The 18,417-nt window shown below is 42.6% G+C and overlaps 2 protein-coding genes across 7 annotated transcripts; one reads left to right on the forward strand and one right to left on the reverse strand.

The window, feature by feature from the left end:
* Positions 1–106: 106 nt before the first annotated feature.
* On the forward strand, positions 107–3,746 carry LOC306714578 (PC-esterase domain-containing protein 1A-like; the record flags this gene model as incomplete). The annotated part of the gene is made up of 7 exons (XM_079184625.1): positions 107–179; positions 262–341; positions 784–1,016; positions 1,554–1,704; positions 2,177–2,417; positions 2,594–2,647; positions 3,616–3,746. 7 exons carry the CDS (start codon positions 107–109, stop codon positions 3,744–3,746), a joined length of 963 nt encoding a protein of 320 aa, XP_079040751.1.
* Positions 3,747–4,462: 716 nt separating this feature from the next.
* Positions 4,463–17,532, reverse strand: LOC306714912 (dynactin subunit 1-like). 6 transcript variants are annotated; one of them, XM_079185092.1, is made up of 31 exons: positions 17,417–17,532; positions 15,495–15,560; positions 15,181–15,375; positions 14,897–14,978; positions 14,757–14,788; positions 14,367–14,387; positions 12,937–13,017; positions 12,357–12,518; positions 12,073–12,096; positions 11,388–11,585; positions 10,914–11,118; positions 10,722–10,800; positions 10,430–10,589; positions 10,080–10,184; positions 9,651–9,842; positions 9,416–9,529; positions 9,172–9,324; positions 8,862–9,022; positions 8,487–8,655; positions 8,082–8,150; positions 7,715–7,927; positions 7,317–7,478; positions 6,851–6,982; positions 6,626–6,751; positions 6,371–6,513; positions 6,116–6,282; positions 5,739–5,857; positions 5,460–5,655; positions 5,271–5,344; positions 5,087–5,176; positions 4,463–5,000 (listed from the first exon to the last, which is right to left on the reverse strand). In XM_079185092.1, the coding sequence occupies exons 2-31, from the start codon at positions 15,534–15,536 to the stop codon at positions 4,863–4,865; spliced, it is 3,804 nt and encodes a 1,267-aa protein (XP_079041218.1). In that variant the 5' UTR covers positions 15,537–15,560; positions 17,417–17,532; the 3' UTR covers positions 4,463–4,862. The 6 variants fall into 6 exon arrangements, with proteins under 6 accessions (XP_079041218.1, XP_079041217.1, XP_079041221.1 ...); XM_079185091.1 differs by having other exon boundaries at positions 5,739–5,860; XM_079185095.1 differs by lacking the exon at positions 12,937–13,017 and having other exon boundaries at positions 5,739–5,860.
* Positions 17,533–18,417: the final 885 nt, after the last annotated feature.

Raw genomic sequence — 18,417 nt, forward strand, 5'->3', positions numbered from 1 at the left:
ACTACCTACGTCATGCTATCAAGTCTAGTGAGTAAATGGACCTGTCACTTTCACAGAGGCTTAATGAAAACGACACACTTTTTGGGTTGTGAATTAACAGGAGATGATGAAGCGTGTGAGCCATCAGCAGGCCAGTCAGCTGCTGCACAACAAGTTTGTGGTGGTGCTGGGGGACTCCAGTGAGTAGGAAACCAAGTTATATAGTATAACTAATACATTTACGCTTGTATATGTTTAATGCTCTCCGTGTTTCACCCGTAGTTCAGAGGGCTGTATATAAGGACCTTGTTCTGCTGTTGCAGAAGGAGAAGTTTCTCTCCAATAAACAACTGAAGAGCAAGGCAAGTGTTCATACTGATTAAAAACAGAAGATGATGCTTCAACGGTTTATGGTGGGAGACCAACTGTAATACAGCATTTTTTCCCCCCGGGAATATCACCACAGACCCAGTTTGTAATTCTGTAAATATATAAATATTGTAATACTTTCATCAGTGGACCACAGCCTCAATCACCATTATGTTACCTTCTTCTGTAATAAACAGAGACTTTGATGATTATTTAAATGAACATCTTTGAGATCACCACTTTAATGTTGTCATTATTATCAGCTGTGATCTTAGAAAGTTCAATGTCACAACTTGGAAAGTCGTTAGACTTGTTTTTTAGTGGCCCCCCAGTGCATACTTTATTCAAATTATTTTCTTTTCCCCCATGCTGGTAGCTTGTGTATCCCTCGTCATTTGTTCCCGTTGTTCTCAAACTTATGTTTTCCTCTTTCAGGGAGAGATGTCTTTTGAACAGGACTGCCTGGTGGAAGGTGGTTCATTGAATTCAATGCATAATGGAACTGGGTACAAGGAGGTTCGCCAGTTCCAGTCCGACCACCATTTAGTCAGATTCTACTTTGTCACGCGGGTTTACTCTCCCTACATGCGAAGCATCTTTGATGACTTGCGCAATGGCTTGACACCTGATGTCATCATCTTCAACTCCTGTGTGTGGGATATTTCCAGGTGGGTAGGTGTAGGAGTAACTAGTAATAGTAATATCTAGCTTTGTCTGTTTTGGAATGTACTGAAAAATATGTTTTTGAGTAATTTTATATCCCACTCATTCATCCTGGACTTGGAGACGTATACATACATTTATCTCATCGCAACCACATTTGAACTTTTTTAGCTTTTGGGTGGTGAGATAGCTAAGCTAATTTGTGTGTGTGTGTGTGTGTGTGTGTGTGTGTGTGTGTGTGTGTGTGTGTGTGTGTGTGTGTGTGTGTGTGTGTGTGTGTGTGTGTGTGTGTGTGTGTGTGTGTGTGTGTGTGTGTGTGTGTGTGTGTGTGTGTGAATGGCAACAACTGTTTACATTTCCAAAAGGGTGATCAGATTTGGTGCATGATGGTGTGAGTGTGAGACAGCTGTAGCAGAGGACTGCTCAGCTCGAATGTGAAAGGTTTGCCCGACCTGTTCCCTGGTTTAAGGTGTCACTGAATCTCTCTTGACTAGTTTGTGCATAGTTCTTTTGTCCTTCTGTATCTGTCTTGGGTTTTGTAGATACAACTCCAGTTGGCTCGACAACTACAAGGAGAACCTGAACATGTTTTTTGCTGAGCTGAAAGGGATTGTGCCGAAGGAAACGCTGGTCATATGGAATCTCACCATGCCCTTAGGAAAGACGATGAGAGGCGGTTTCCTGGTGCCAGAGGTACATCATCGCCCAACACCTGCATCATAAAGAGACATGGACATTTTATCTCGTTGGGTCAAATTGGTGCACCGTCTGTCACAAAATATAGTCTTATACCTGACTGGGAATTAACATTACCAGACACCAGTGGTGTGTAACCACTGCTGAGGCAGACATTCATTCAATCCATATTGACTGTCCTCCGAACCAGCTGTCCTGTCAATAGTGGGATGACAGGTGGACAAACTGAACTCAAGAAAATTGCATTTTTATTTATTATGTATTCTATTTGTCTCCATCCACAGCAGGATCACACTGTATGCCCACAGTCAAACCTGTAATTGTATAGTGAAACTGGAATGATTATAGATGTAGTTAATACGTTCACAACAAACGAACAGCAGGAGACTTATATGATTTGTCTGTGGAGTTCAAACTAGTCACTAAAGAGGTCTTGTAAAAAAACGTCCGTCTCCCTCCCTCACCTCAGATTGAGCACAAGGCTCCTCAACTGCGTGATGATGTGATTGAAGCCAACTTCTACAGCGGTACTCTGGCTGACGCCTATGGGATGGATGTGTTGGACCTCCACTTCCAGTTCCGCTTTTCCCTGCAACATCGTACTGCGGATGGAGTCCACTGGAATGCCCTTGCCCACCGCAAGATAACCTCTCTGCTGTTGGAGCACAGTGCACAGGCCTGGGGTGTTGTTATGCCACTGGCTGTTGTGGGTGAGGAGGAATACTGCCCCCACACGCAAACACACACACACACACACACACACCTGTAAGGCAGGATGTGGTGAAAGGTCACTGTGACTTCATGGAAACATGACTGTGTGGCAGAGGCATACAACTGCAAGCCTGTGTTTTTTCTATTTCAAATGTTTGACATGTTTTTCTTTCAGAGCATCCTGAGGTTGCTGCTCAGCTGCCAGCAATTGGAAATTCCAAACCTGCAAGTAAGACAGATGATGATGTAATGGGATTTGGATTATTTCTGTTGTTTGTTTGTTTGATTAACAAAGAGCAAGTATGGGTAAAATAAATTACTCATTATCTTCCAAGATTGATCCACTGGACATTAAGACGTGTTTGGGTTTGTCACCTGCTAAATTAAAACACTTCATATCAATCAAAAAGTATAAAATCAGTTGTTTAACTAACAATTTTAAATATATTTTATGTCCATGTTCAAATTACAACGGTGGACAGATGTTGCCCAATGGTATTTGATATTCCCTTTTTAATGTTTGCTTTGATCTCTATTTGTTTTATTTGGGGATTTAGATTAGTTTAACAGATTAAGTAGCATATAATATTGGAACATAAATTGGGCTTTTCTGAAGTCTGCAGAGTCATGCCACTTTTTCAGGAGTGCATTGAGGAGAGCGTACCTCTACAGCGACGCATTATTTGCTGTGTCCTTTGATTAGTTAAACTACTGCTTAAAATAATAGCCAAACTAATTTCACATTAAAATATTCAAGCTCATTCATAATGCGCTGTGATTGCAGAACATGTCTACGTCATCTAAGGCATCAACAATTAAATGTCGGGTTCTTGTGCAGTAGAAGTCATTTAAAAAAACAGGATCATAGCAAAGTGTCATCTCTAACGCCACCCGACCTCCTTTGTCTCCCTTTCACAGAGCGACATGCATCAAGGAGAAATAACGGCTACACAGAGGACTTTACTCGTGATTCCTGGCCTTGTAGTTTCTTGAACAACCCGCCGGCACCCGCATATCACCCACCAGCACCCGCTAATCACCCACCAGCACCCGCACATTACCTACCACCCCACCTCAGAACTGGCAAGTGCTTTTAGGACCGATGCATCTGTGGGTCTTGTGATCCAGTTATTGGAAGTGTCTTTGAGCTTCCATGTCTACTCTTGGGCCTATTAACATGTGCTGTATGTTCTGCAGGGTTCGACTACAGGCCGCCCAACCATCACCATCAACAGAACGTGATGAGGAGCCGACATGCCAGACACCACTATGCTCCGTACACCCGCCCGAGACACGGTCAATACGACCATCATGGCCGCCACTACTGAGGCAGGGAGTTTTTACAAGAGGTTGAGTTCCACTAATTGTTATTTACTGCAGTTTCACCTGCAGTACATTGTTTTTCAACAGGCTTGTAACTAGGACGAAGTATTAATCCTCAAATGACTTAGTTCACACTCAGATTTTATTCATTTCAGTGACATATTGGTCAGTTTTCTTCTATTTCAATTGTTTTTTTCCCTTTTAGTTCTGGCTGATTTTAAATATATTTCTCAGCATTTAAATTTTAATTCTGCACTTAAAATGTATGTCAGGTGCTGTGTTCTATTAAAGTGGATGCTATGATTTCAAAGGACTGTTTTTGACTTAAGCCTTTTGATGCTTCTGTCCCACACAGAGCCAGCATGGTGCAAAGATTTAATTTATATGTGGAAATATGTGAAGTCAGAAAAGTGGTTGAGAAACCGCTTTAGCTTTGTTTGCCCGAGCATGTACGGATTTAATCTTGCTACATCTGCTAATTTATTTATTCAACCCTTTGGTATAACAACTTTAGATGCCTTCTTATTATACCAAACTGGTTACTAAGCTGGAGGGAATATCTATTCTATTAATCTACTTCATAAAATGGGAGTGATTACCTTGGCATGACTATAGAGCTGTGAATGTAGAAAAACATTAACTCCTAATGTGTACTTGTGAACTGGCAATGACATACAGGTATATTTCATAAGTCGACATTAACACCAACGATGTTTATTGCTCTGAAGTGAATTGCTTTTATTGTCTGAATTATTACAAATACAAAAGATACAAAGGGAAAAACTATCAATGGGTGCGAGTACAGTAAAGTGACGTTGCTAGCTTTCTTCCATTCACCAAGTTATTATACAAACCGTTTCAGTGAAAACATGACACCTTCATAAGGTGACGTTCAGGAGTCAAACCCCTTTAAACGTCACTCAAAACACCAATCAGTTTTACATCAATATAAAGTCACTGCTGCGCCTCAATTGTATTAGTGCTTTAGTCGTTACTTTGCAACTATTTGATACAATTTCCTGAGAATGGACAAAAGCAAAAAGATAAATATAGGAGAATGCAGGAAGATTGGAATGAGAGCAAAAGCATTTCTTAATGTACTGTCAATCCTGGCAGTTCGCTTAGACCATGAGGAGGCGGTGCACTTTCTGCAGCTGCTGCTGTGATAGGACGAGGCGGTGAACTTGTTCCTGTCCGCGGGTGCATGGAATGGCAACGCGTCCGACAAATACAGTTCCTCCCTGCTTCTCTTCTTTGGCCTAGGAAACACATAATGTACATGTGTAATGTGCCATTTCTTGAAGTATTGGGACTGATGGTGATTGTATGTACTGTATGGTTTTACCTTAACAAAACCGGAGACGGGGAAGGTGGCAAAGTCAGAGGAAGCCTTAGCCCCAGACTGATTAGAGACCACATGTTCAGCTACTTCTCCCTGAAACCAAGAAATTCAAATGTTTGGTTTTGTATTGCTCTTAGAATCAGCTTATTGACATGAGGAGAATAGAATATGATTCTGAAGTTGTCACCTTGAGTTTGTCCAGAGCATCACTGAGATACTGCAGTCGAGCTGTCTGCTCCATCAGCTGTGCACCGGCACTAACTGGAAGACGCAGTAGAGGAAAGACAGAAAATGAACCAGGACACTCTGCTAAAAACAGTAACAAGCGCACACGCAGAGGAGAAGAAAGCCTATTAACTGAGACACAAACACACACCTGCTGTCTTTCCTGTGATGTCCACCACTTTAACCTCTGAACTCAGCTTGAGCAGGGTAGCCAGCAGTTGGTCGGTCCTGCGATAGATGCCTGTATTTAGGCCATCTGGTGGCATGGAACTTTCTTTAGAAGCTTTTGGTAGTTTGGGAGGGCAGAGTGGGGGCAGGGAGGCCAGCTGGGCTCTCATCTTCTCCGCCTGTAAGTAAGATATACTCTTAAGTCAATAATACCAAACTTTATAGACAGCCTGGCATAATACTAATTCCAACACCAGTGTACCTTGAGTCTGTTGTTTTCATTCTTGAGGTGTTTAATGCCCATTCTCTGGGCTTCCACCTGCTGCCTGAGGAGAGGGGAGTCCACCACCTGCACCGGTCCAGCCAGGGATGGAGGCAGACCTGCTGGAGAGAGAGAGAATGGTGAGAGACATGCAATCATCACGAGAGGCTGTGCTTCCCCTTTGACAGTGGGGTGTCTGGTAGAAAATGTAGTGTTTGTACACTGGTACAATTAAAGGCAAAACATATCTCATTATCAGCTGTAGTTGTAGTAGCACTGTTAAAATTTCTATTCAGAGGGTTGAATTAGAAGCCATCGCACTTTTTATCAAACATAAAATGGCAACATCTCAATCTCATAAGCACATAGTAGTTCACCTCCTGCAGATCCCTGAACAATGGAGGCAATTCCAGAGGCAGGCGGGGCTCTCAGGCCATCGATGGTCATTTTCGATTGGTTATTAATGCGTAGTTTCAGCTCTGCCTTCTCCGCCTCCAGCTGGTCGATATCAGCTTGCAGGGCATCCATTGTCTCCTCAAACTCCCTGCAGATGAGGAGAAAAGAAGGTGAGCGAGCGGGAGAATGTGTTGAAATGCGTTCATCTCTTCAGTTTGCTTCTTTGTCGCTCTTACTTTTCTTTCTTCTTTAGCAGGGCGAGGTTCTCGTCCAGTTTGGTCTGAATCTTCTCCACCCGTTCATCTGCGTCTTTGGTGGAGGTGTCCAGCTTCTTCTCCAGCAGGCTCAGACGGACGTTGGCCTCACTCAGCTCCTCACCCTGGGAAGAGATGAGGTACCTTAGTTATGCCTGTTCTGTTACGGATTCTTTCTATTTCAAACAGACTTATGTAGAACTGAAAGGTTGAGTGATTTTTGCTGGGGTGTATCACCTTGATCTTCAGGGACTTTTTGACCTCCTTGTTGACGGTCTCTCTATCTTCTAATTTAACTCCGAGACCCTCAGCGTCAGTCATCTCGGCCCTGACGGTGGATGCCCTCATCTCCACTGGAAGACTCTGAGGATGTGAAGGATGAAATAGTAAGAATTGGAACAGGGAAAACGTGATCAACAGCAGAAATACGTTATTAATCAATCAGAAAACGCCCTGGCATACCTTGGCCTGTGGTTTGTCAGCATCATACTCTCCTTCCTGCATGGCTGTGGCCATCTTGTTCATGGTAATGATGATGGAGCTGCAGGACTGACGCAGACATTCTGGTCCATTTAGGCCGTGAGAACCATACACCTTGTAGAAAAGAGTGAACATTCAGATAGTACAATAACAGCTTTAACCTAAAACGAACCACCTACTGCGACATCTACTTGTCGCAAAACAACAATAGGTTCAGCAAGAATCAGACAGTATATTGAAATTTGTATCGTGGTTTACTTTATTTCTACTGTAGTGCTGAAAGTCAATCAATTCAGTAAACTTCTGACAACCTTAATGTATTTAAATTATTGATAGAATAATCCCCAACCATTAGCTGAATTACAACAAATGCCAAGAGCCTAAAATTGTCGACGAATGGACGACGAAGTGTCAAGCGGCTCGGGCAAATGGTACAATTATAGTTTACCTGCTCCACAGCCTTGCAGGCAATATCCTCCAGTGTGAGAGGGTTGAGCCCCTCCTGTTCTGCCAGCGGAGCAATCATCTGAGCTCCAGCTGCAGCCACTTCCTGCAGCACAGCCACCACACGGGTCTGCTGGCGCCTGCACTCCGTCAGCGACTCCGACACCTCACATAGGAGACATGACAGTCAAATAGTGGGTCAATGGTAATTAGACAGTGTTTTAATAAATCATGTCACATTTTCCAAAATAGGGGCGTGCCGACCAACATCTACTGTAGTACTTAATACACCCCCACCACAAACTATCCCTTTACTGGTACAGTGCTCTACTCTCAAACAGCCATTTACCATGTGCGGTAACTTACTTGTCTGTACTGTATGTGTGTTTCTGTATCCCATACCTGTGGTCCAAAATTGAGAGCAGCAGGTACTCCAGCTACATCTGTTCCAGGCATGCGACGGCGGATCTTCTTACAGAACTGTTTGATATCAGAGGAGGAAGTGTCCAGGTCCTTTAGAAGGACAGCGAGGCCAGAGCTCTCCTGACCTGCTCCCGTGAAGGCCCGCAGACGAGCGACCTCCACTCCCATGCAGTCCAGGACACTTTGGGTAAACTGGAGGTGAGAGGACGGGATCAGTGACGTTAGGAAACCCTATTGGTATACTCTCATTTCTGTTTTACTTTGCTCATCACAGGGATAACGTTCTCAGAGGGAAGGAAGTTCTCTGTACTCAGTCAACTGTCAAAATGTTTATAACTGAAAGTACCTTAATGTGGTCAGCCAGCTGCACTGTGCAGTCTTCAGTGTGATCTCCCAGATGGACGCTGTACAGTTGCTGGAAGACAAAATAAAAGGAAGAAACTTTGTATGAGAAAAGATTATAATTAATTAAAATGACATGTCTATGTTTTAATGTCCACTTCATTGCATAGACGAGTTGCACACCTATACAAGGACATAGTGGGTTAGCATACATTTTCATTTGATAGCAGTTGTAACACAAAAGATTAATTTAAAACCATCACATAATAGTTTTAAGATGCACATCGAAGGATTTGCACAAAACGTGACGTTAAGAAATTGGATTGGAATTTGTTGTAGGTTTGTTTAGAAGATTGATATAACCTCGGTAAGCTCTTAAATATATATATAAAATACATTCTTTTGTTACCTGATAGTACTTGATAGCCTTAGTCAGAGGCTCCACCTGAACAGTCTCATCTAGCTGATCTTTATGCAGCAGGTCGATGAAATAATCCAGAGAGCGCTCATGGAAGTTCATTTCAGAGTAGAGTGTACCCATACGCTTAAAAACCTCCACGCTGCAGGTATTCAGAGCCCTAGAAGGAAAAGAGCAGACAAGACCAATTTTGTAACTGAATCAGGTTTCCAAAATCACAGCCACAGATGATTCATATTCTGGAGAAATTGTATTGCAAAAAATAATAATTCTACTTTTATTGCAGCCTGGACACAATTCTTCAAAATTCTCTGATAATAGCATATTTTATATTTGACAGATTTGTGATGTAGCTGGGGTGCTTACTGTTCATATTTGTGCAGAATGGCCTGCAGCAGGTTGAGGGAGTAGACCAGTCCTGAGGCGAAACTGCGCTGTTCCCCTGGAGGTCCTCGTAGCCCCGTTCCCTGGGCCAAGTTCCCATTCAAGTCAAACTTCTCCTGGGCCTGTTTACTGATCAGCTCAGCCTACCAGGCAAAGGACACACACAGAAGCCTTAATTATAGAAAGAACCTAGGCACAGAAAAATGGCAGTAATAACAGTGATCAGGATGCTACAAAAGAAATGCTTGTACACTCATATGTCCACTTCTCACACACACACACAGCTCCATACTTTGCAGATGAGCCGGGGGATGAGCAGAAGGACCAGAATGCAGTCGTGATCTCCACCATGACGGAGGAAGGAGTCCGGCATGAAGGAGGTGAGGAGGGATACCTGTCTGTTTGACTGGGCCACTTCCATTTTCCTCAGCTCCATCTCAATGGCCTAGAAACACAGAATTGAAGCAAATGCTGTTCAGTGTGTAAAACTGGTAAACTCATCATTCCTGGCACAATAACACATGAAGGTCTCCTACCTTGGCATAAGCCTTGGTCTCTGCAAACTTAATCTTGAAGTCAAATAGTTCAGCAGGCGGTTGCTGAACTTCAACATTGGCATTCTGCTGGCTGATCAGCTCCCTGTTGGCATCCTGATGCACAGAGAAAAAGCACATACAGTGTCAGGGCATCCACGTGTAGGCCTCCTCATCCAGTGTGTACAGCCTATGATTACTCCCTTGAGCGATGCGCGTTTCCCTCTTCTCCACCCACCTGTAGGCTGGTGGTGAGATCTCTGTATTTGTTGATGGTCTGCTGGTAATCCGCTACGGTCTCCTGGGCAGCCTCCACCTTTCTTTCCGCCTCTCTGACCTTTGCTCCACTCAGATCCACCTGCTCCCTCAGCTCCATTTCCGTCTCCCGGCCGTTCTCCTGGAGCTCATCGTTCATCTCGTTGATGGCCTCCTATTGTTTCAGGAAAAGGTTGTCAGTGACAAAATGCTATAATATCTTTCTTTTTACCTTACCTTTAAACAAATTTTTTGGTTACTTATACCATTACGTTGGCACGAATGTACCTTCAAATGAGAATGTTAATTGTGAATACTTGCTTAGTGTGAACATGGTTTGTATTTATTTGGAAATAGAAACATTAGTGGTTTTAATACTGAAGATAGGAATCATGAATGCCGTCGTACTGACCAAATCAGTGACGGTTTCTCTCAGCTCTCTGACTTTCTCCTCCAGGTCGAGGTTCCTCTCTGTCAGGGTCTCCACCATCTCCTCTGACCCCAGAGCAGCATCCACCTGGTACAGACACACACAAGCAAGCATATTTGTACATTGACATTCTGAGGTGGCAAACGAGCAGGAACATTCCTAGTTACTTTAAAATGTACATGACCCTAAACCATTCTGTTAATAACTGTATTCGACTTTGTTTCTTGTATGTGCACTGTAGTGGAGCCCCCAGAAAGCAGCATCAGAGACTCATAAATCATCTCCGCTCTGTAATCATAGTCCTCCTCTTTCTTGCGTCTCGCTGACTTTACCTGCTCCTTCAGTTCATCGATAATGGCCTCCGCCTGCTTGACCTCCTCCTGCAGTTTCTCCTTCTGAGTCCTCAGAGTCTCCAGCTCAGTGTTCTTCTTCTCCATCTGCTTCTGCAGCTTCACATGCTCCTGCTTCTCTGAAGTAGACAAGTCACGCATCCTGAGGAGGAAAAGGAAAATTAAAACCAAAAACGTAGATGGCCAAAACTGCCAAATACCAATTCCAGGCCTGGTCTACATGGACCTTTTTTAATACTGTAATCAAAAACAGCTTTTTAGACATTTGACTGACCGAACCAACGCCTCCTTTAGTCTGCCATTCTGCTCCTCCAGCTGTTTGACATGGTAACTTGAGGCAGCTCCATCTGAGCCTGCAGGAGGAGAAGAAGGAAAGGCAACACAGTGAGGGAAAGCAATGCATAAAAAAAGAAGAGGGAGGGAGAGACCAAGATAAAGGAGCCGTTGTGGATTAGCGAGTCCAAACCTTTCTCTGAAATCTCATGTCGGAGGATCTCCAGGTCCATGGAGAGCTCCTCCACTTTCTCTTTGTGCGTGTCCACCTCCACTTGCAGTGACTCTGCCCGCTCTTCAGCCATCTCTTTGTCCAGTGTGGCCATCTCTATGGCGTCCGCTGTGTCCGCCATCTCCTCCATGTAGTGGTCCTTGGACTCCTGGGCCTCACGGGCGTCCTGGGAGGAGGAGGAGGAGGAGGAGGAGGAGGAGGAGGAGGAGGAGGAGGAGGAGGAGGAGGAGGAGGAGGAGGAGGAGGAGGAGGAGGAGGAGGAGGAGGAGGAGGAGGTACAAAATAAAACTCTAGAAAGACTGTGGAGCTGCTTCCTTCATTCTTACAGGCTTCTTATCAATCACTTCATATCCTTCAAATTAGTATTCATTTAATCTTTGTCACAATAAATAGTAAATGCTATAGTTCAGCCCTAAGAAAAATGATTATCTGCACCTTCTTGGCCTCTTTGAGTTGTTTCTGCAGCTCAGCCTGCTGCTCCTGCATTTTGTTCTTCCACTCCTGAAGCTGCTCCAGCTGGATCTTGTGTTTCTCGAGCTCTTTCAGCTTGGCTTTGTCCTCCGTCCGCTTCATCTTCAGTGTTTCCAGCTTCTCCTCCAGGTCCTTGACCTGAGCTCGCATTGATTCCTCCTCCTGAGAAGGATGGACGGGCGGAGGGGAGAAGCAGAGAGGACGGTTTGAATGTGCTGCTTTCAGAGGATTTAAGATGGAGGACTAACAGGATTTCATGTGTGGTCAAAGATTTATTTGAAGGCAGTAAAGAAACATAAAATCTTTGATCAAGTCCCGCCACCAAAAAGTCCAGATGATGAGAAATTTAGCTCCACCAAATTAATTTGCTGATTATTTTCTCGAGTGAATGGACTTCAACCTCTGTCCTCACCGCCTAAACATTAACATCAAAGAGCAGATTAATCCATTACCTACAAACACAATGTATTTTATTTAGTGTCAGATAGTTAGGCCATGCGTCATCACCACATAATTCACCGTGAGAACATTACAAAACCGAAGTCAAGTATTGTGAAGGTGTGCCGAGGAGTCATTTTGCCCTATGATGAGTAGTAAACTCATGCCCGGTATCATCAGCAGCATGCATGTAGCCATTAGATAACTCTACCTGCTTGGAAGTGACAGGTTCCACCTGGTCAAACAGTGACAACATCGATGAAGTGGGAAAAGAAATGCAGAATATGATGGAAAAATAGAAAAAAAAACATGGAGATGTGACATACTGGATAAAAGATCACAGGTTGATCTGTTGTGCTGTTGATATTGTAAATAATTACACATGAAAGTATGAAAGGTGAGATTTAATACCATGTGATTATAGGGCCTCATGGGCATATGCTTTTTAAGTGGTGCGGACACTAAAATTGGCTCTTCTTGTTGTCAGTGACCCACCTTGCTTGTTGGAGTAGCCGGGACCGGGGCCGGGGCTGCCATTGCTGCAGGCGACCCGCCGGGCTGAGGCGTGACAGGAGCCCCCAGTGCACCCTGGTGGGGAGACAGGCCTGCTTCACTGACATCACCAGACAGAGAGGACGCCAGGCTCTCACGAGATGCCTGTTGACCAAGGCAGAGGTATGAGATGAGGGATGAAACAGAGGAAGGGGGGGGGGGGGGGGGGGGGGGGGGGGGGGGTTATTCTAATGTCAATAAACAAAACAAAAGCTTCTTCCCCACACAGCTTTGATAAACCCAGTAGTCTAGTGAACATCCCGTGTTACATGCTGTGCGGCCGGATTCATCTTCTAGCTTATGTGCTTAAATATAATCGTCCCGACTTCATGCATCTTCCCAGACCAAACAGTTCACCTCCCAGTGTCCCTCACTAGAGATGTTCAAGTTCACACAGACACCACTTTGACTTCATTTATCTGCACCTGTGCACCGAAGGACAACAAATCACCAGTTTTCAGTGACGAAACTAATCACCATTCCCAGTGAAGCGACAGCTGTACGCTGATATGACAGAGCGTACCATGAGGCTGGAGCGGCTGGAGGGACGCGTCAAGAGGGAGGGGAGGGAGATGGCAGGTGTGAGACGACTTGGAGTGCTCCACTGACACAGTGCATAGAGAGTGGTTTTTAAAACTCAGCTGCACTATACAGAATGAAATCTTCTTTTTCATACACATTATTTACAACAATCCTGTTTTTTGTACTGTATTATGGGATTTGTACAAGTGCAGAGTATTACCAGCTTCAGAAAATAAGTTTGAAAATGTATAAAATGACATTGTATTTGACATCAAAAGACATTATCAACATTCCCAATTGCATTCTGTTCAATAGAAAAGTTGTACCTTTTATTATGGCAACTATTTCTTCAGGGAATCAGTTAAAATTAGCCATCTACAACCTAATACTCCAATTGTGCAGCCATGATGAGTCTACTATATAATACATAAATATATATATATTAGTTGACTGTCCAAATAACCAAAGGACTATTCAAACTATTCAAAATGGCCTTCCTTAGAGGCAAATATGTGAGGGATTGCTTTCTGAAGGGTCCATCATTATAAGTCTCAATATTACATTTATCAAACTGATGGGATCCTGTTTGTCTTCTCTGCTACAGTTCAAGAACAAGTATGTACTTCTTATCGCACGACACAAAAATGCATGGCTTTTGGGAAACATTTCAAACATTTGAAGCGGTGCCCTTGATCTAACTTGCAAAGCAAAAGCACCCACAAGAAGCTGGAACAAATAACCAACATTTTTCGGAATCAGCTGCCGTTTCAAATCATTCTGTTTTCCTCCACTGTCTGCTGTAGACGAGCTCACCTTGACAGAGCGACGGGTAGAGGACTGGAGGAGAGGAGGAGGTGAGTTGCAAAGAGAGGGATGGACGCACGCACACACACACACACACACACACACACACACACGGATATCCGCACACACATCCGGTGGTGAAGCAAGATAAGAGATTAGCAGCACATAAGAAGCATACCCACTGTTAGTTCATATCCACCGATCATAGCTTTAACAGCTGCATGCATCATTTAACACCATTTTTAAAGAAGAATTATTCCATAAAAGCAGAATAAAATGTGAACTCATGCAACTGAGTTAAGACAGTGGCAACATATCACTGGCCAAAAGCAAAGACACAGACACCATCATTAGTTATAATTTCCCCTGTAAATGTGTGGATGCCTTCACCAGAATGAAAAACAAAATGAGCAAACAACATCTGGAATACAAAATAAAGCGTGGCCACAGAAAACCAAGAGAAAGTACAGTGAAAATGACATCTATCAACAACAAAAGATGTCTTAATATCCCGTGCAAGCGCCAACACGTAAAAGCGTCAAATAAATACAAAAGATGAGTTGCCATGTTAGTGTGAATAACAACAACCAAGGCAAAAGCAAATGTGTCGAATTTAAATATTTCTACCTTCTTAACGTTCGCAGGTGTCTGCAAAAAGTATTCAAAAAAAATAAGAAGTCAACCCAAGGGCTGAGAGGCCAAAACCTGAAACTCATTTACATTTTACAGAAAGGAAAGGAGAGGAACATTTGTAGGAAATGTTGAAACAAAGCACCTCTAGTCAGGAAAACAAGTCAGAGAACGGGTTGATAGTCACATCACCACTCTTTGAAATGGATTTTAGAAGCTTAACTGGTGTGATTTATCTTACTCAACACAGCCGGTTATGCCTTCATAACTGCTCTGGAAAGAGATCCACAGGAATGCAACACTCTTCAAAGCCAAGTCATGGAAACAAAATGTCTAAACTGACAAAAGGACGAAAAAAGCAGTGAGGTGCAAGTAATGGTTGCCTACCTGCTTGGTCGTTCTGGGAGTCTCAGGAATGTCTGGAGGAAACAAATTAAGAAATAGTTATTATATTTAATATTTATTATTATTATTCACTTTGAGTTTCAAAAGTATGAATTTCAAACCCAGCTGTGGTTCACACGCACCTTTCTGTCTGGGTAGCTTTGACATGCCTGATTCAGAAGTATCTGGTGAGGTGGCGCCGGAGCCGTCTTCCACCACCTGGAGCTGTACAGAGTGACAGAGAAACATAGGTGTGTGTGAGTGTGTGTGAATTCAGGACAACACAGGGATGGGAGCAGGAACAAACAAATGTTTATTTGTAATCACGAATTCTGAAAAAAAAGATAGGATCCTCAAGCATCCTATAAAACTGTAAAAAATGAAAGTATCCAGGCATTAATCCTTACATCACATTTATGCCACTGACCTGAGACTGTCTGACAAATATCCCGTGATTTTCCTCACAGGTGAAGTAGCGTTTCCCCTGCACGGTGCCATCGTTCTTGCCTTTGGCATCATCCAGTATGACGCCCACCCATTTTCCAGAGGCAAAGAGGGTGGCCCCGATATAGGCAACAGTACCACGCTGACCCTTCCCAGTCACCTCTACTATAGAGCCAATCTAGGAGAGGAGGAGCAGAGACAGGATGACACACTGTGAGTCATCATACACTAGTGTAGTAATTGGTTTATTTCCAGCCATTTCTTCCTTTCTTGTGTCTGTATTCAAAAGTGACCTACCTTTGGAGGTTTGGTACTCTCCACTGTTCCTGCGCTGCTCATTTTGCTGATCAGTGGGCTGGTCAGCTGGAGGATTTGGGAAATACGGATGGGCAGAAGTATGGGGGAAGAGAGAGAAAGTAAAGGAAGGTGGGTTACCAATGGGAATGAGTTGTAAGGTGTGAGACGTTGAAGAAGGAAGGTTAGGTCATTACATACCAGAGAACTATTGTTTATATTTCTGAATTCCTCAGGAATGGTATCTTTTTATATCTTTATCTTGGTCAAATAGACATAGTTTAGTAGGACTATGTAAATAATTTTTTATACTGTACATTAGACCTGCAAAAGACTCAAACAAACAGTATTTTATTTGTACAAATAATTCCCCCTAATTCTCCGTGCTCCTGCTATTTAGAGCAATCTTAGGAATCAAAAGATATTCAATGACAGAGAGAGTCTTAAGGCCATAAGCAAAGAAACACACTCATGCAACCAGTCATGTGTCATGGACCACAATAGACTTTCTGATAAACAAGTCACATCCCTGCCTTGCTCACACAAAGATGCTCATTCAGAGTAGAGTCTAATTCTTTTACGGCGGTGTAGGGACATGTGAATTCACGCTGCCTCAGTTTTATACCACAGGGCAGAAATCTGGGTAGGAACCTTTTTTAAAGCACAGAGATAGTTGCAGAGTCGTCTAGATTTGATGCCATTTCAGATTAATTGGAACAAAAGCTCGCCTATGGGTTAAACGTAAGGACAGAGACTTCATCTTCTCTACAGGATATCTAGAGTTACCCAAAATATACTCTTACTCGTTCTGTGAAGTGAATCCTGCATCCGATATACGGTGAGTGACACAAACATTACCTAGTAGGTTTAGACATAATGTAATAACTTATACTGATGCTAATTAAATGACCAATGATGTACTAAATTAGATATTATTCAATATTGAGGGTCAATGTTACTCACCCGGGGGGTATAAGAATGTCGCCTGTTCATAGCCATAATAGCAAGTTAAGATGTTTTCTCCAATTCAAAGTCTCAAGTGCTAATTTTTCTCTGCTTTCACATTCCTCCCTCTTTTAAAGAGAGAGAGGAGAGAAAGCAATACAAGACTGACTTCAGGGAGGGATCCTGGGTGCTGCATCACAACACGTCACAGCTGATTTTAACTGAGAAAGGGAGGGTGTTACATCTAGCAGTTGTGTCTCCACAAAAGAAAACACATGGATGTTAGCTTGAGACTTCACATGGAGTCACTTGGAGTGATGAGATCAATTTACTGGCCTGCTTTTATGTAGCTATAATTATATAAAAACCCAGAAGTGTAGAGACATTGCTGCTGCGTTCCCCTTTCTTTGGTACATTTACTCCTACTTCACAAATGATATTATCTTTAACGAACTAACATGTTAAGAAGAGCTCCTTCAATCAAATCAATCCATTGGTTAGCAGCTGTCAAAAAGTGGCTAACTTTAGCTAATGTTTCTGTGTTTAGTAACGTTGCTGTTATTTAAAGGACCGGTGTTCTTTCATAAAAAACAATATACCAGCGAAGTATATCACACTAAATACGCAGCGCAATACAATAACACTACAGCATTACGACAGGAGGAGAGGGTGTAATTGAGATAGGGAGAAATATCATGACGGACATTTAAGCTATCCTGTTTTCACGTTGCTGCATTATTAGTTTGATCTACGTACAAAATAATCCTGACAGCCATACACAACATGACTTCAATCATGTAGTTAACGTACGCTTTACTCTGCCATCGAGCTTCAGTTAGACAGCAGAATTCAGTTAACAGCTAGCCGGAGTAGCTTTAAAGCTAACGTCAAAACTGGCCAACTCAGCTTAGCAAACATGCAAACAAGAAAAGTACTGTTAAGAAGCTAACAGCTAACCTGTATTTTGTTATTCAGCTTACCTGGCATACACAGAGATTCCTGTCTTTAAATGCTGCACCTTGAGGTGTTCATGCAGACAAAAGATGTTCCTATGTTGTTATTTTTTGGCTACCTAGCTCGGAAGTCCAGTAGTTTTTTCCGTTTTTTGACAGGTCACTTCCGGTGGTCTGACATGCCAAAGATAAGAAGAAGAGTGGAAGTTAGCGCCCCTAGTGGCTGCTCCATTCTTTATTAATAAGCTTTATTTTACTACTTCTTAGAGCCCACTGCAAATCTGGGATTACTTTTTCTTTACAGGGTCCTTATTGGAGTTTACCATATTCTTCCTCTCGAGAACCTACGGTTGGGGGTGTTGTTTCTTTTTTGATCACACTGCCATCGTTATTACAATTATACATGTAAAATAAATGTATGGTAAACAAAATATATTGGAATTAAAATATGGATAAGGACGACTGGGCGAAAACTGTGTTTAAAGCAAGACGGTTGATGAGAGGTAAGGGTAAAAGCAACGCGATTAAGATGCTTAATCAATATTACAGAAAGGTTTTAAACCAGCATTTGGATTACTAAATTAAAAAGTAAGTTAAACTTACAGAGTGATATAAGTTAATGACAGAGAATGCATCATGTCGAATATTTAATTAATGTATAATAAATATTATGATACATAAATGTTTTTGTTTTTAAATTGCAAACACAAAACAACGATTCAACCAATACAAATAGAAAGAATACGCATATGTTATAATTATAGTGTATATTATGAAGAATAAATTACATATTTGCATAATTACTTATATATATTAAGTAGTGGATTGACAAAAAATAATTGCAAAACTACTTCATTGATCATTTAATCATTTCGGTCATTTTTCTCAAGCAAAACTGCTTAACGTTTTCTGGTCCCAGCTTTCCAAATGTGAGGATTTGCTTCTTTCTGCGACTGGTTGGGTGTGATCTCTGTCTCGTGCTGTGGCCCCTGAATGAATGTGTTGACGCAGCCGACCAATCAGGTGGT

This window comes from Pholis gunnellus (assembly GCF_910591455.1).
Source record: "Pholis gunnellus genome assembly, chromosome: 23".
In the NCBI taxonomy this organism is placed as follows: domain Eukaryota; kingdom Metazoa; phylum Chordata; class Actinopteri; order Perciformes; family Pholidae; genus Pholis; species Pholis gunnellus.

What these genes read in the sequence shown, in the direction of transcription:
- LOC306714912 (XM_079185091.1), bottom strand. Translation starts at nt 15,536, where the DNA reads ATGAGCAGCGCAGGAACAGTGGAGAGTACCAAACCTCCAAAG. An exon ending in ATCTCACCACCAGCCTACAG is followed by an intron (nt 9,530 to 9,650) that starts GTGGGTGGAGAA and finishes TCTGTGCATCAG; the next exon opens with GATGCCAACAGGGAGCTGAT. An exon ending in ATTCTGCACAAATATGAACA is followed by an intron (nt 8,656 to 8,861) that starts GTAAGCACCCCA and finishes TTTTCCTTCTAG; the next exon opens with GGCTCTGAATACCTGCAGCG.